The 15,733-nt window shown below is 45.5% G+C and overlaps 1 protein-coding gene across 1 annotated transcript in view; it reads left to right on the forward strand.

Moving 5' to 3' along the window:
- The first annotated feature begins 9,255 nt into the window (after positions 1-9,255).
- Positions 9,256-15,733, forward strand: part of LOC102379811 (peroxisomal acyl-coenzyme A oxidase 3-like) — a 60,899-nt gene continuing 54,421 nt past the window's right edge. The window contains 5 exon segments of the mRNA XM_025195103.1: positions 9,256-9,390; positions 10,688-10,715; positions 11,259-11,443; positions 13,333-13,566; positions 15,545-15,619. Coding sequence (XP_025050888.1) covers positions 11,276-11,443; positions 13,333-13,566; positions 15,545-15,619 — 477 coding nt within the window. The 5' untranslated portion in view covers positions 9,256-9,390; positions 10,688-10,715; positions 11,259-11,275.

Below are 15,733 nucleotides of genomic sequence, written 5' to 3' on the forward strand. Positions count from 1 at the left end.
GCAGTTTGTGGAGGTGCTGGAGGTTGTTGGCAGGTTTTGTGTTTTGAGCTGTAGGAAGTTGGCTTCAGTTCTGGTGATGAGGTTAGGTTAGCACAGTTTGGTGCTTGTTTGAGTTTACAAACCACTTTTCACAGCTGGGCCTATGAACTTCACTTCTTCAGCCTCTTAGGTAATAGGTACAGAAACTCCATGGACTCAATACAGACATTGGAATTCTGACACACTGCGACCTGCCAGACATCTGACTCCCGAGGTACCTCTCCACTTTTACCTGACCTGCTACATCCCCCCTTTCTCTCCCGCCCCCCCCTCCGAGCCTGTCCCTCACCCTCTGATGCCTCCATTTCCATTTTCACTGACTGGCTTTCTTGCCTCCATTGCATGCCAGCCTCTGCCTTCTTTACTATTCCTTCCATCCAGGAACAGCACACAGACACACTAACTGCAGGTACTTACTCAACCTAACACAGTGTTACCTGCTACATCCCCCCTTTCTCTCCCGCCCCCCCCTCCGAGCCTGTCCCTCACCCTCTGATGCCTCCATTTCCATTTTCACTGACTGGCTTTCTTGCCTCCATTGCATGCCAGCCTCTGCCTTCTTTACTATTCCTTCCATCCAGGAACAGCACACAGACACACTAACTGCAGGTACTTACTCAACCTAACACAGTGTTTTTCAACCCAAAAGCTGGCATCCCAGGCACCTAAGCTGAGCTCACCGGGAGCCTCACAACTCCACTGCAAACAGCAAGCCTCAGGCCTGTCAAAGACGTGATGGGTCTGGCTTTCCCCAGCCAAGACGCTGTGCGTGCATGTGGTAGCTGGAGGTCATGGTGCCTCCTACCCACCTTTCACCATTGGGCTCCTCAGTCCTGGCATTTACAGGGCTGTTGCACTGCCAGAAGTCCCACCAGGCCTCCCCCACCCTGGCAAAGTGCAGTTTTAGTGATCATGCCCAGGACCTTGGGCCTCCTCCTTCCCCATAGCCCTAGCCAATACCTCCAAATTCATCCTGGCACAGAAGCTCAGCAGGGACATGTGATTCCCCTACTGGCTAGTGAGGCAGTGAGTGCCCCCTCCAGCTCTGAAAGGAGGGCATTAAATGGCTTTTAAAAAATGAAAAAAGGAAATAGGTACAGACGGAGTGAGGAGGGTGGGAGTGAGGAGGGTGGCATTCATTCCATCTGCACCTGGAACTTGGGGAACTCCAGCAGTGAGAGGTTCATCTTCAGGAACACCAGCTGCTCCACCAAACCAGGATCCAGGCAAGTGAAGAGGGGTATCACAACATCCCCAGCAATGCTGAACACCCTCTCACTTGGGACACTGGTCAGTGGACAGGACAGGTGCTCACAGGCAACCATAGCCAGATCCGGCCACATCTGGCTGCAGCTTGCCCAGTAGGCCAAGGGGTCACACAGCATCAGCTCCGTGTCCTTGGTGACATAGGCAGCCACCAAGGCCTGAGCACTACCTACATGATGGTGGGGTCTGGTGCCTCTGAACCCCAGCATGAAAGCCATGCACTTGGCCCACATTGGCAGTGCCTGTGGTGGAGGAGGAGACTGGCTGGTGGATGGCATGCTAGCATGGGACAGTGGATCCCCCTCTTCCATAGATTCATAGATCCATGTCCCCCTGCCTCTGCCATTCTGCTTCCCTGACTGTCTTCACCAGCACCTCCATGTCTCCAGTGGGTTATGGAATAGAGAAATTCCACACAACTTACTGATTCGTTTGATGCACTGGCTGGGGGAGTAGTTAGTTGATTGCACGATTTCACAATGATTACACACTTAATTCATACAACACAGTTTTATTTTTAAATTCTTTGCTACGCATATAACACTGCTTAGCTTTAAGAAATACCACTAACATTAAGAGCACAATAATTACATATATCAGAAACAATGCTCCAAATGTACTTCCTTAAAACAATTACAATTACAACTCAAAGTTAAATTTGAATCAATACTATTAATTTTCATAATATGCTTACAATCCTAGAATTCCGAGAAGCCAACACCTAAATATGGTTTCATTCCTCAGTAGTACAATTTAATGGGTTGGCCTCGGTAGTACGGTTCAATGGGCTGGCCTCAGCAATACAGTTCAATGGACTCGCCTCAATACTGATAGGACTAAGTCCCCTTCCTTCAGTCCCTTTCGGGTGCTCCGCGGCTTCAGCGTGAACTAAGAGATTCGTGTTCACGGAGAGGGTGATTCAGGTGATCAGTCTGATCCGGCCTACACTTGCGATTCTTCCTTCGTTGTTCTGCAAGTGAGGTTACCTCCAAATTGGAATAGTAGGTTACAGTTTTTATTGAGTGAGTTGCCGTCTTGGGCCCCTCCTACCCAAACCTGTCACTATTCCCAAATTTGGGCTCAGATCTTACTTAACAGATTCTTTTGCTTGGTAATTAGTTTCTTTTGTTGACCATTTTAATTACTTTGGGGAATTTCCATATCACTGAATTGACTTTTATTTCCAATCTTGTCAAAGGACCTAGGGTTTGATCTCTCGGAATGTGGGATGTTTGCTTAAGGGTCATTTTTATGTTAACTTTGTTAAAGGCCTCTAAAGATAAAATTCAAGAGTTAAGACTTTGAGCAAAGTCAGGACCTTCCACACGTAGACCAAAACAATGGTCTAGATAAGAAGATGAATCTTGTCTTTTTCCTAAACTGGCTAATGGGCAACTATTATAAACATTCAAACTATTTCATTCAATATGACACTCCACTGTCATTCAGAGTTTGGCTGCTGCATACACTGCCCTTCACCTTCAGGTCACACATGGCTGCCAGCACGGAGACCATACTGGACCACAAGGGATCAAGCCATTTCCTGATGCCCTCCTTCAGCCACCTCACCAGTGCTTGGACATCTGGTGACAGTGGCTTGCCCCAGTCAGGAACATTGATCCCCTGGAAGCTCTCCATTTGGCTCTGAAGTTCCCTCATTATGGGGTCACCTGGCTAAGGACAGCATCGCCAGTGCTGAGGGTCTCAGTGGCTTCTAGAAAGGGCTTGAGGACCACCAAGATCTGGGACATAGTATCCCACTCATCTCTGTTCAGGGGGCCGCTGATCCCAATCTCCCTGAGCAAGGCCATCATAGATGGCTTTCTGTTGCTCCACCAGCCTCTCAAACATCAGGTGCATGGAGTTCCACTGAGTCTCCACATTCTGCATGATTTTGTGTGGTGGGATGTTCAGCTCTGCTTGTTTATCTTGCAGCATCTTGCTCCCCTTGAGGCTCCGGTGGCAGCAGCCAGTCACCTTTCTGCATTTGAAAATGAGCTTGCTGGTTGTGCTGGCACTGTCACCAGCAGCCCTTTCCCCCAAAAAAGTTGGCATCATGGACCACATTGACCATATGGCCCCATTGTCGGTGACCATGAACCGGCAGGTGAGCTCACCCTGCCCAGTGAGCCACCCCTGCAGCAAGCGATTCATGGCCCCCATGATCTCAGGTGCCATGTAAGACTCATCAATCACCTTGGCTTGAAAGAGAGCCCACTGATGGTCTGACTGGTTGCACCGGTTCCCTGTGAGGGAGAGGTAGGCATGAACTCAACCCTGGCTGCTCCAGATGTTCAAGGTGATGTGTTAGGCCACCTGCAGACCTGCCTTGTGCAGCTCCTCCCTCAAGTACTCCCTGCATGCCTCATACAGGGAGGGCACCATCATCCTATTGAAGTTGGTGCATGTGGGCACTTGGTATGATGGGGCCATAAGCACCATGAGCTGCCTGAACCCTGGCCACTCAACTAGGAAGAAGAGCTGGCCAGCAACAGCAAGCATCTCCCCAATGCTCTGGGTGATCTCACTCGCCCTTGCAATGCGCCCCGTTTTCTGTCCACCTTTCCCCCACTGTTCCATGGTGGCGTGCCTCTGCTTTGGGGGGACAGGGGCTTTGGAGTGAGAAGGGCTGACCATCCACAGCAAGCATCTCCCCAATGCTCTGAGTGATCTTGCTTGCCTTCGCAACATGCCCCCCCCCGCCTTTCTGTCTGCCTTTCCCCCACTGTTCCAGTGTGGCCTGCCTCTGCTTTAAGAAGACAAGGGCTTTGAAGTGAGAGGGGGACTTCCCTTTGGGCATGCTCCTGCTGGTGCCAGGATGAGGAGGAGCAAGGGCAAGTGGGTGATGCCTGCAGAGATGCTTCAGTATCCCCATGGTACTAATGTGTTTTGTTCCCTTGCTCCAGCTGATTTTGGCTTGGCAGTGCAGGCAGATGGTGTACATGAGATCATCTGCCAGCTCAAAATGATCCCAGACCACACTACCCACTCACTTCTGGGGTACAGGTGCATGTGTGGGTGCTACAATTTCACCCTCCTCAGCAGACAGAGGAGCAGCAACAGGAGAAGCGGACTCAGACTCCTTTGAAGTGCCTTCTCGGGAAGGGAGACCTGGCTTTAGGGGAAACTTGAGAGATGTGGAGCACAAACTCAGATGATTCCCCCTCCTTCCTTAGAATTTCCCTTGCTAGGGCACTCAGATCCAGCTCCAGCTCTTCCTCTGGCATTGGAAGGCTCAACATGAAATGTAAAATGGGAGTGGAGGAGGCTGTCATGCTGGTGCTGCTGCTTGTTGTCGTGGTGTGGGGTGGCGTTATTGCTGGTGCTTTTGGAGGGGATGCAGTCTCAGGCACAGGCAATGGCACTGGCACTGCTCCCCTCTCCTTGCTGCTTGTGGAAGTCTCATCCCTTCTAGCTGGAGTAAAGAGGCTGTGCCTCAGTTTGGGGTGGGGGGGACCTACACCTCTCCCTCTACCCCTTCTTTCACCCCTCCCTGAAGGCTTGCCACTGCCTGCCTTTCCACCATGCTTCATGGTGTGTTTCATGTCTGTCTTTTCTACAAATATATAAGTGTATTTGCGTTCCTATATAAATTCAATAATGTGAGTGAGTGTGGCACAAAGTAGAAGTGTGTAAAAACAAATATGAATGAATAATATGTCTTTCCTCCTATATAAATTCTTTCACCCCTCCCTGAAGGCTTGCCACTGCCTGCCTTTCCACCATGCTTCATGGTGTGTTTCATGTCTGTCTTTTCTACAAATATATAAGTGTATTTGCGTTCCTATATAAATTCAATAATGTGAGTGAGTGTGGCACAAAGTAGAAGTGTGTAAAAACAAATATGAATGAATAATATGTCTTTCCTCCTATATAAATTCAATAACGTGTGTGGTGCAAAGTATAAATATATAGAAATAAAATACATTTCTATTTGCCTACCTATATAAATTAAATTCTATAGTAATCCTATCCAATATAATTATAGAATTGAAAAGAATAAATCAAATAATAAAATAAAAGCGTGTAGAAGAAAGAAAAATCCAGAAAGCTATTCTGAAATTCCTCTTGCTAGGCTAGCAAGTGGGAAAGCCTTCAGAAGATCAGTGCTAGTAGCCTTCATTGTCTGATGCTGCTGAGATGCTGGAGCACAGAGCTCAGTAACCAACACCAAGGCAGAAAGCAGGGCAGTTCAAACAATACTGCCTTTTATGCTGTTTTTCCATCCCTCCCCCAGAGCACTGGGATTGGAAGGGACCTCAGGGAAGGATGGCAGTACACAGTCAATATGAGAGCAGTCCTTCCCCCCTCTTTCCCCTCCCTCTCCTTACTTTCTGTTTCCCTGCAGGCAAGCCCAACTTCAGCTTCAGCTTTAGCTTCAAAACTCAAAACATTTTGAAACTTTCAAATGTTTCATCTGCCCTCATTTTGTTTTGAGGCTGTTTCAAAGCCCTCTGTTTCATTTCAATTTCACTGTTTTGAGTTCAAAATGAAACAGCCAGCGAAGCTTCATACAACCCTACCACTTACAATGTGTAAACTCTTTACAGTGTCTCTGGTTTTTGGGCCCAGGGTGGGGGGCCATTGAGGGAGGGGTGCAGAATCAGGGGCAGGTGCCCAAAACCACAGGCCATTTTCCCTCAGGTCCAGGGGCCACAGCGACTGCAGTGGGTGGTGGCCTCATGCAACTGCCATCTGGGATGATGCTCCCTGAAGTCGGGTGATTTCCCCTCCAACTGCCTCAGTGTAGCCCCAGCATCCCTGTGTGGCACACTAGGTCTTCAGGCATGTGGTGCAAAGGAGAGCAGTGGGGCTGGACAGGTCCAGGTTAGGGGCTGGGCCAGTGTGTCTGGTGAGCAGGAGGTGCCAAAGGACTTCCTCCCAGGCCCGTGTCAGGGCCTGATGTGGGGTGGCAGGTAGGCCCCAGCAGCCCTGAAGGACCATGGGTGGGGGCCAGGGAATAGGGGGCATGGATGTGACCTCCAGGGCTAGGAAGGTGTCTAGGGCCCAGCAGTCAGTGTCCTTGGCCTCCACTGCCTGGGCCTTGATGGCAACCTGCTGGTGGAGCAGCTCCATGTGCTCCCATTCTAGGGCCTCCATTTGTGCCCAGTGGTTCCACGCTTCCTCCTGGGTGGTCTCCCAGGTGATATCTTTTGCCCACCTCCCATGCCTGCACCCACATCTTCTACTCCTCTACTGCCTCCACCAGCTGCTGGAGCAGAATAGTCCTATCCAGAGTGCACTGTTGGCACATCCGGATAGTTCCAGCATGGTGTGGTGACAACCTAGAGCCCACATCTCCACTGGGACTGGTGGGCTCCCTGTCCCCCCATGTCCAGATCTTGGAATTGCAGAAGCAAGAGACAGAAGCCTTTTGTGATAGTTTGCAACATTTCAGAGAGAGGATGCTTGGCACAAGGGATCATGCTCTGCCCAGTCTCAGATAAGGGGTCAGCCATGCACTGGTAAGTCAGCCAGCAGGCCTGGGCCCAGGTGGCTATCAGCCAAGCCCCCAATCTCCGCTTTCTCCCTTAGGGCCAGTGGACTGCTGGGTGCTGGCCACAGGCAGCCTGCCTCCCCTACCTGCTTCCCAGGGTAGGACAAGACAGGCTACAGGCAGCACATGCTAATGCAGCTCCAGGTCAACCACTTTGCTGTACTGTCACCCAGCCTATAACATCTGGGCTGAGGGTGCACAGGGTTCCTGGACAACCAGGGTGAGGGGCTGCCTGCACCCCCACTCACCCTGCTGGTGCCCTCTCTAGGAAGGTGCCCCAGGGCCAGCTCCCCCTGCACTGCCACTACGCCCCGAGCATGCCTCTGGTGCCTTTGCCCCAGGCAATGCATGATCAGCTCTTTGTGCAGGCTGAGGAGTGCCCAAGCCACTAATACCTGATGATGATGATCCACCTGGTGCCCCAGGCACACCTGTGCTCTTTGTTTGGGACCCTGAGCTATGACACCATGGGAGGCAAGCTTCCAAATTGCTTAAAAAATGTTTAATATATCAATAAAACATTGTGTTTAACTGATAGCTGTGTATATAATGGTGTTTCATTTTAATTGCAGATAAACATGTATTTGGGGGGGTTTAATCAGAGAATTTTGAATTTTTTTAGCTAAGAAAACCAGAATTCCTGTATGCTGCTCACAGTTTTCCTCTTGGGCTATGGGTACTAGTTCTCCTTCCCTCCTTCACACTCCTCCCTCCCTGCTGCCTTCCCTGAAGCCTTCTGATTCCTGCTGGGGCACCCCACAGCTTCCCTTCTCCCCTTCCCTGCCAGACTACCCCACCTCAAGCCAAAGGATAACCAGCTAGCTAGCTGGTTATCACTGCACTTATCGGTTAACCATTTAACCTTTCTCATCCCTAATGCAAATCTTATTTTTCTTGGCCACCAAGTTATAGGTGAGGGGCCAACCCAGAGAATTAATGGCATTGAAGAAACAGTGCATTTGAAGAAAAAATATACAGAAAAAGACAAAGAAACTGGAAAATCTGAATGAAAAAAAAAGTTTTGTTAGATAAAGCATAAAATTAAGTGGTCAGAAGATGGAAAAGAAAAGAAGATAGGACATGATTTTAAATGTAGAGTTTGCTTTAGATGTCTCTTTAAATCTATGATCTGATAGTGATGATGTGACTGAGCTACAGTGTATATTTACATGCATAAAAATTTGCAAAACAGGTGATACCCTTTCTGAGAGTTTCCTCTCCCATTGGAAGCTATATATTGCCTTTTTTGTCTTCTGGAAAAGTAAAATATATACCCTTGGGTCCTGTCCTACCTCACAACCTCTGTGTTGATAACACTTATGATTTTTATCATGAGTTTCACTATACTTAGAATTTTTTTTTCTAAAAACACCACCTCAAGGACCTATGAAATTGATTTTCTGAGAACATAAGATATTTTGGCTATGGTGTGCTTTTTTCCTTAAGACAGCTAACTTTCTAACCCTCACCACTACAGAGAAAAAGATTAGATCTGTGTACTGCAATATCTTTGAGGGAATGAAGAAAGATGGAAACTTGTAGCAAAAGCATATCTGCCTTTGTTACTCTCTCATGGCCTACTGCATGCCCTTAACATTTTAAAAGTTAGGAAATTTATCATTTGTGGACGCACAACTGGAGCAAAGGTTATGTGGTGTTTCCCTCTGGTTTTCCCTAGTTCCCCCACTACCTGCAGTTGCAGCAGCGGGGATTTGTACATCAAGTGGCATCAGTAACCTCAAAAAGAAGGGAGATAGAGTTGATTGGCTGTGGAAGCCAAGTGTCCTGCACCTAGGAAGGTATGCAACACCAGATGTTCTCCTTCATTATGCTCTTGAGGAGTCTATAGTACACTCAGTGGTACATTTCTACCTATAAGAACATTGAATTCTATGGTCCTTGACCTGCAAGTAGTCCTTTTTAAAAAAAAAATGAGCAGTGCTTATCAGGTACAGAGCACTGCCTGTACAGCTTTGTTTGTACAGACCTGTCCAGCTGTACAAGGCTGGTATTAGTGAGATTTCACATTGGTTGTGTTCAGGGGTGGTGCCAGGATCTTCCCAGTGGGGGAGAGGGGCCTGAAGTGGGCTAGACAGAAAATTGGTGGGGTGGGGTGGGTTGCACTGTGGGCAACAGCAGGGTGGGCTCAGCTGCACAGGGCAGGTGGTGGCGGTCCAGGGGGAGGGGCAGTGCTGGGAGGGGTGGTTATGGGGAGAGTTAAAATTAATTTTTGGTTGCCTATAGCCTCCCCAAGTTCCCCTCCCCCCCTCCCCCCAACCTGACTTCCAATGCTGGTTGTGTTATAAGCACCATAAAGGAAATATTACTTCTAAAAGAAATGATTTTCAAATGAATTAATCAAACGGTATACCTTTAAGTGGAGTTTCAAATCCAGACCCTGGACTTTTGACACTGTCTGTACTCAACGCTTTTGTTCATAGTCCAAAACACTTCTCATATACTCAAAGTCCATGTTTGCAAACAAAATGCTAATGTGTATTCATTAGCCAATATATACAACTGCCATTTGTAGTTTATTTATGTAGCGAGCGAAAAGGATTCATCAAACAACTGTAAGCTACGGAGAGGTATTTATATTTATTTATTTAGGAATTTGTAACAGCGTCCATTACCTCCACATCTGGGTATGTTACCTTAGTTAAAATAACATTAACACCTATATTAGCCTACCAGACTTAGTAACAAACCCTCTTTATTGAGCCAAATGTTCTAGATGCATTAGTATAATGTAGTATAATTTACTAGATATATTACAAATGATAAAACAGTAATTTTTGTATGGGAAAAGGTTTATTTTCCGGCTGGGAAATGCTTTTATATATACATAGAACCAGAGAGCTGATAGATTGGTAACGAAAAGGGGAAATTTTATCATTTTCTTCAAAATAAACATAATAACATAATAACATAACTTCAATAATACATGTGAAGTTTCAGCCCCAAAGAGGGGTTTCTGCAAAGAGTTATGAGCAAAAGGAAAAGCAGGATTCTGAATAGTAATGTATTCTTAACTTTAACTAAGTCATCACTCCATTTTGTTGTATTCAGTTATCTGGACCCAGGTTCAGACAGCCAGAGTAACAACTTATATCTATAGATATTTAGTGAAAATTGAACCCACAATTTGCTGGATCAACAATGATCTTAGAAAAATAATTTCAGCTTCTATCCAAAGCCAAAGCAGCTAGTCTCACTTACGTGAGAGGGGTTTTGTGTGTGTGTCTGAGAGATGGGCCTGATTAAAATGCAAGGGAAAATCTGCCATGTCTGGTGGGTGGAAGAGGCCTGATCCTGTACTACAGGGGTGGGTGAAATATGGCCTGTGGGCTGGATTTAGCATGCCAGGCCATTCTATCTGGCCTGTGGGGACCCCTAAAAATTTAGTATATTTAATATTCATTTGGTCCTGGCTGCCTGTCAAAGATGACAGGAGCCAGGGGCAATAGGACTGAAGGGGAGCTGGCAGAAGTGAGGAGCCCAGCCCCACAACACCCCCAGCCATTCTCTTGCCTTCCTGTCCTTTCACTGCTCCATCACCATGTGGCCCCCAGCTGCATCGCCGGACCACAGGATCATGGGGCCGTGCCAGTACCCCAGGGTGGGGTGTGTGTAGAGAGGGGCAGAGTGTGTAGGTGTGGGTTCGTAGGGTGAGTCCCATATGCACACCCATACACATGCACCCACACCCCCTCACACTGCCATACAAGCAGATAGTAATGAACTATGTGCAATATGCAGAGGTGTGTGGGTGCCCTAACAACTTGAGGCTAGATGACTTTAGTGGAAGATAAGGCTAGAGCTCCTGCCTGTGCCCCAAACTGCTTCTCTCTTCCTTTGGTTTATGCATGACTCTTGCATTTGCAGTGCCACTGATCACTTGGAAGAGTAAAGGGTGAGTAACTAAAAATGTTGTTTGCATATAGGTTATTTCAACATTAAGTGGGAGGAAACATAATGTCCTCCTTCATTTTAAGCCTTTTTGTATTTATGAATCCATTGATATTTTCATAGTTTCATTTGGAAGTGAGGCCAATTAATTATTCACATATTGTTTAAACATGGCACTTTTTATTGGACTTCTAAAATCTAAATCTCCCTTTTAGTCATGTGAAATATTACATAGAAGTGGAGGCATGTTTCTTATTTGAAAATGTTCTGCTCACATTTTAATAACAGAAGATGAACAAACCATAAGCATTGGCACAAAGACAGTTGTTTCACTTGTACCAAACTCATTACATTACAAAAAGGTAAGACCAGTTTGAACAGGTGCATCTGCCTTGCCTGTCTCCATGCCTTTTGAACAGCTCTGTATGGATTTAATTAAGAACCCTATAAATTCCTTCTTTTTTTAATCCTCCACTAGAAATATATGTGAGAAATTAAGCCTCTGCAGTATTTTAGTTCATTGGAGATTTGTCTTGTTGCCCTGCAGAAGTGCTTAGCTTGAAGATGGCAACCACCACTGACCTGAAGGAAGCTAGTGGTACCCAAATCTCTGGGGAAATTTTGCTGCCAGATTTCGCTAAGGGACCACTTTGTGTGTACCGCAAGAAAGCTTCCTTCAACTGGAAAGAGATGGCAGTGTTTTTAGAGGGAAAAGAACTCCTCCAATATAAGGTAAGCTTTGCAAACACTGGCAAAGATTTGCTTCTTTCTAAACATCTGTGAGGTTACCTTTTGGAAAGAAAAGTGTCCATTGAACTAAGATTGGGCAGATGTTGGGAACTGTTTCGTGGCCAATTAATAGTGAACAAAACTTCTTTAGCTGAACTACTCCAATATAAAGAGTTTGGTCTCCCTGCTAATGGTGGATAGTAGGAAGACGAGTAAAGACTAACTTCCAGGATTCCAGTCCTGCAAATTGAGAAGGCTCTTGTACCTGCATAAGACTATACTCAGATACAAGTATCTCTGGGTCTCTCAGACATACACATTTTAGAAGGTAGATCACAGAAATGATAAGTACCTTGATGTGCATCTGGCTTAGCTAGTTAAATACTAAAGAAACAAAGGGTATGTTTATACAGTTGGGTATAGTGCCAGGCAGAAACTGTTAGCTTCAGTACTAAAAACAGCATGTTTGTGTTACCTCAGCACAGCACCCCAGTGGGTAAGCCCTGTTTCTGAGCAAAGTTACTTAATTAACTGGGGAGCAACACTATCCTCATAGAGCTACGCTGCTTCTGGGCTGGCATGCACAACACTAGCTCAATGCTCTTCTACACCAGTGATTCTCAATCAGGGTGCTGTAGGATCTTTTTAAGGGTATCATGGGCTGCCACACAGCATTAACAGCATTGTTAGGTATGACGAAGCCTACACATGATTCACATCATAAACCCAGAGATTTCAAGTAGGGCTCTGTAGTGCCAAAATATTCTGACATGTTCTGCTCTTTCTGAGTTCTTTGTGGCAGCAGAATTGCTTTTTTTCCCCCAGTCAAGAAAATAGTAGAAGTTAAGAGCTGGCATTTTCGGAGGGGTGTCTCAACTCTAGTGAAGGACTTCTTGAGTGTAACACACTGAGAACCACTGCTCTACACAGTGCTGCTTTGCTCCATACAGATATATGCCCAAACTTTCTGTATGCTAAATAGCTGCAGAGCTGTACAGGCAAGCACCACTGTTCATTTGACAACATAATATAGTTGCTGATTGCCAGAGAAGTATAGGAAGAACCATCTCACTACCAGAGACCCTTTCCATTGAGATTAGCGAAAGACATCTCTTTAGTCCAAGGCACTATTTCTCCTAGATTTCACAAATAAAACTTTATTGTAAGTAATCTCAGATAGCTGCAGGCCACAAAGCCTCTTTAAAAATCTTCCATGGATGATAAGTCAACTAGGGAAGAATCATTCCATGTAAGACCATCAGTCACCTAAGATTAAGCCCTGATGGCTTTAGATGGTAGTTGGGCAAGATAGAATAGGTGTCTGCTTTTCTTGGAAGAAGAGTGGCATTACTCAGCCACTACTAGCTGCTAAAGAATCCACTTTTGACTAAAGGTTACCCTTAAATCTCTACATTGATGGCCAAATGAGGACTAGAACTAAGAAATTATATTTAGACTCTTGCCATGAGTTTAGATATAAAATAATAAAGCAACTATAAAAAACAACAAGGTAATGAAATGGAGACTTAACAGTGTTCCTAGGATAGGTTGAGTCATCCAGTGCAGTGGGGATTTAATTTTGAGAAGTTGCCAGGTGGATCTTTCAAAGTGATGCAGCAGTATACTTAGCTCCTCATGAGTCAGAAGCTCTCATAAAGCGCATTCATATTTTCTATGTGATAACGCATTTTGATACATTTGTTTATTGTACATTTCGATTTTTAAATTCTGCCTTTTGGCTTTTTTAGATTTTATTATGATAGTAACCTTGGTGAACAAACTACTGTGACAGGAAGCCTAACTGAGCCACAGAGGAAAATGAGCATGATTCCTTAATTATTTCACCCCTCTGGTTTTAAGTTTGTCTATTCTCATCTTTCTCCCCTATCAAGAATGGAATCTTCTCTGCTTTGGAAAATGATCCACTCTTTGCTCATCACCATGGAGAAGATATAACCCAAGAGAAACATCGTGAGCTGACATTCCTGCGTTGCAAGAGGCTCTTTGAATATGAGTTTCTAAATATGGAAGATCTCATAGTGAATCCATTAAAACTTATGATACTGTTACAGTGCCTTGGGATGTATGATTGGTCTCTGTTTCTCAAATATATCTTAAATCACCAAGTGAGTATAGTTCATAGAAAAGTCCTTCGAATAGCTAAACTCAAGTAATCTGTAATTTCAATGCCTTTATTTTTTCCCTTCGATTAAGTTTTCTAAAGTGATGTCTTGACACAAATGTTTTTTTTCTAAATAAGCAACCTGAGTTAAATTGTTCAAAAGTGCCAGATTGGATAGGTTTAGGATGAAGTGATGATTCATTTGAAATCAATGTCATTCCTAGAGAATACTACAATTGCAACATTGCTTTAGTAATGTAAGCCTCCCCTTACTAGCTTGTCAGCGTAATTAGCTTCCTCTTGGATGGACCATACCTACAGATGAGAGGAAAAATTAATCTCTGTGTTCTATGAGGACATGATTTAAAAAAAGATTCTCCTTGATTTCAGTGAGCCTTGGACCTGACTTTCAGTCATTTGCCCCTCAATTGAAAGAGAAGGCTACTTCATAGAGCAGATTAAAAAGCATTGGCTAAATCTTACTATTTCCATTAAATGATATACTTGAAAATATATTTTTCCTGGCATTTGGTGACCACTACTACTCAGTATCAATTGTGTTGGGGCTGGTGGTTTTGTAAACACCAGGCCAGCAGAGACTAAATTGAGGCCACCAACTCTTTTCTAATTAGAACACCATTAGAAGGGAAAAGCCTTCTAGGGAGATAGTAATTTGGCCTGTGTTTGAACCAGCCACTCATATGTCCAGACCCATTCATCTAAAAACTTGCTGGATGCAAGGAGTTTAAAAATTTTCAAAAGTCTAGAACCCCCTAAAAGGGCTTTTGTTTCCCAAACTGCAGATACAAGTGGAAAATGAGCCCACCTAAAACATTTATGAAGGAGAGTGTAAATAGTAGGGCTGCGAGAAGCTTTGGTCCCTGATTTGATTCAGCAGAGATTCAGCCTGATTCAGTGGCTGAATCTCTGGATCCGAATCGAATCAGGAAACCCTTTAGTCTCTCCGAATCAAATTGGAACCCTTCGAATTTATTCGAAGATTTGGTCATAGACACACCTATACATGTTTTTTCTACATACCTCGAGGTAGCAGGTGGCTCGTCAACACTGTGATGCTGGGATGGATGGAGTGTCCCACAAGAGCATGGGGGGCTCCCCAGCTTGCTTAGCAGCAGACCCAGAAGTAGACCAGAAGCACTTCCAGTCCACCTCTGAGTCTAATGGGGAGCACACGGCCGGCCGCCCACCCTGCGCCTCCCCAGCTGGGCAACTGGTGCCTCCTGGGTCGGGGGGGGGCACCCGGGGTCCCCTCACAGCTGATCACTGAACTGGGAGGGGCACGGGGGCAGCCCCCAGCGTGCTCCCTGACAGACCCAGAAGTGGACCAGAAGTACTTCCAGTCCACTTCTAAGTTTGCTGCTGAGAACATGGAGGCCCCCCATGCTCCTGTGTGACGCTCCATCTGTCCCACCATTGCAGCATTCATGAGCTGTGCCTGGGACCTCGAGGTATGTAGAAAAAACATTTAAAGCTGCATCAATGGCTGAATTGCTGATTCTCCAAATCGGCATTGAATCTTCAGATTTGGATTCGGCCGAATCAAATCGGGGACAGTGATCCAAATCAACGAATTGACTCTGTCCCTGATTCAGGCTGAATCCAAATCCAAATCTAATATGGCCTGTTTTGCACACCCCTAGTAAATACAGTCCAGCAAGTTGAAGCTGCCCAAAGCTGAGCCTGTCATGAGGGGCATATTATTCTTGACTGATTTAGTGCTTACATGACAGAAAAAAGTTCAATGAATTTTCTCTGTTTGGATGACAATCACTCCAGGGAGGTCAGGGCCAGAATCATTCATTGTTTAATTCCTCAAAAGTACAGTTTAACAAGAGTTTAGGTGTTGCCTAAGCCCCTGCCAGGGGTGATCAACACATGTAAAGTTTCTTTTACCTACTCAGACCCTCTTTCCAGTCCTGGGACATAATTTCAGTCTCAGTTCCTTCACTTTATATTTTCAGAATTTCAAGAATATGATTAAAAGTGCTGGTTCTGAGAGGCATAAGGAATTGGTGAGACAAGTCGATAATATGGAGGTAATTTTGTGTGTGTGTGTGTATAACTCTTCAAAGTTGTGTTTTGTATTGTTTAGAAAGCTAACTATATCTCTTTGTCTTTTCTGGTCTCTCTGAATGCTCACATCCACCCAT

Source organism: Alligator sinensis, unplaced genomic scaffold, assembly GCF_000455745.1.
Source record: "Alligator sinensis unplaced genomic scaffold, ASM45574v1 scaffold421_1, whole genome shotgun sequence".
NCBI classification, from domain to species: domain Eukaryota; kingdom Metazoa; phylum Chordata; order Crocodylia; family Alligatoridae; genus Alligator; species Alligator sinensis.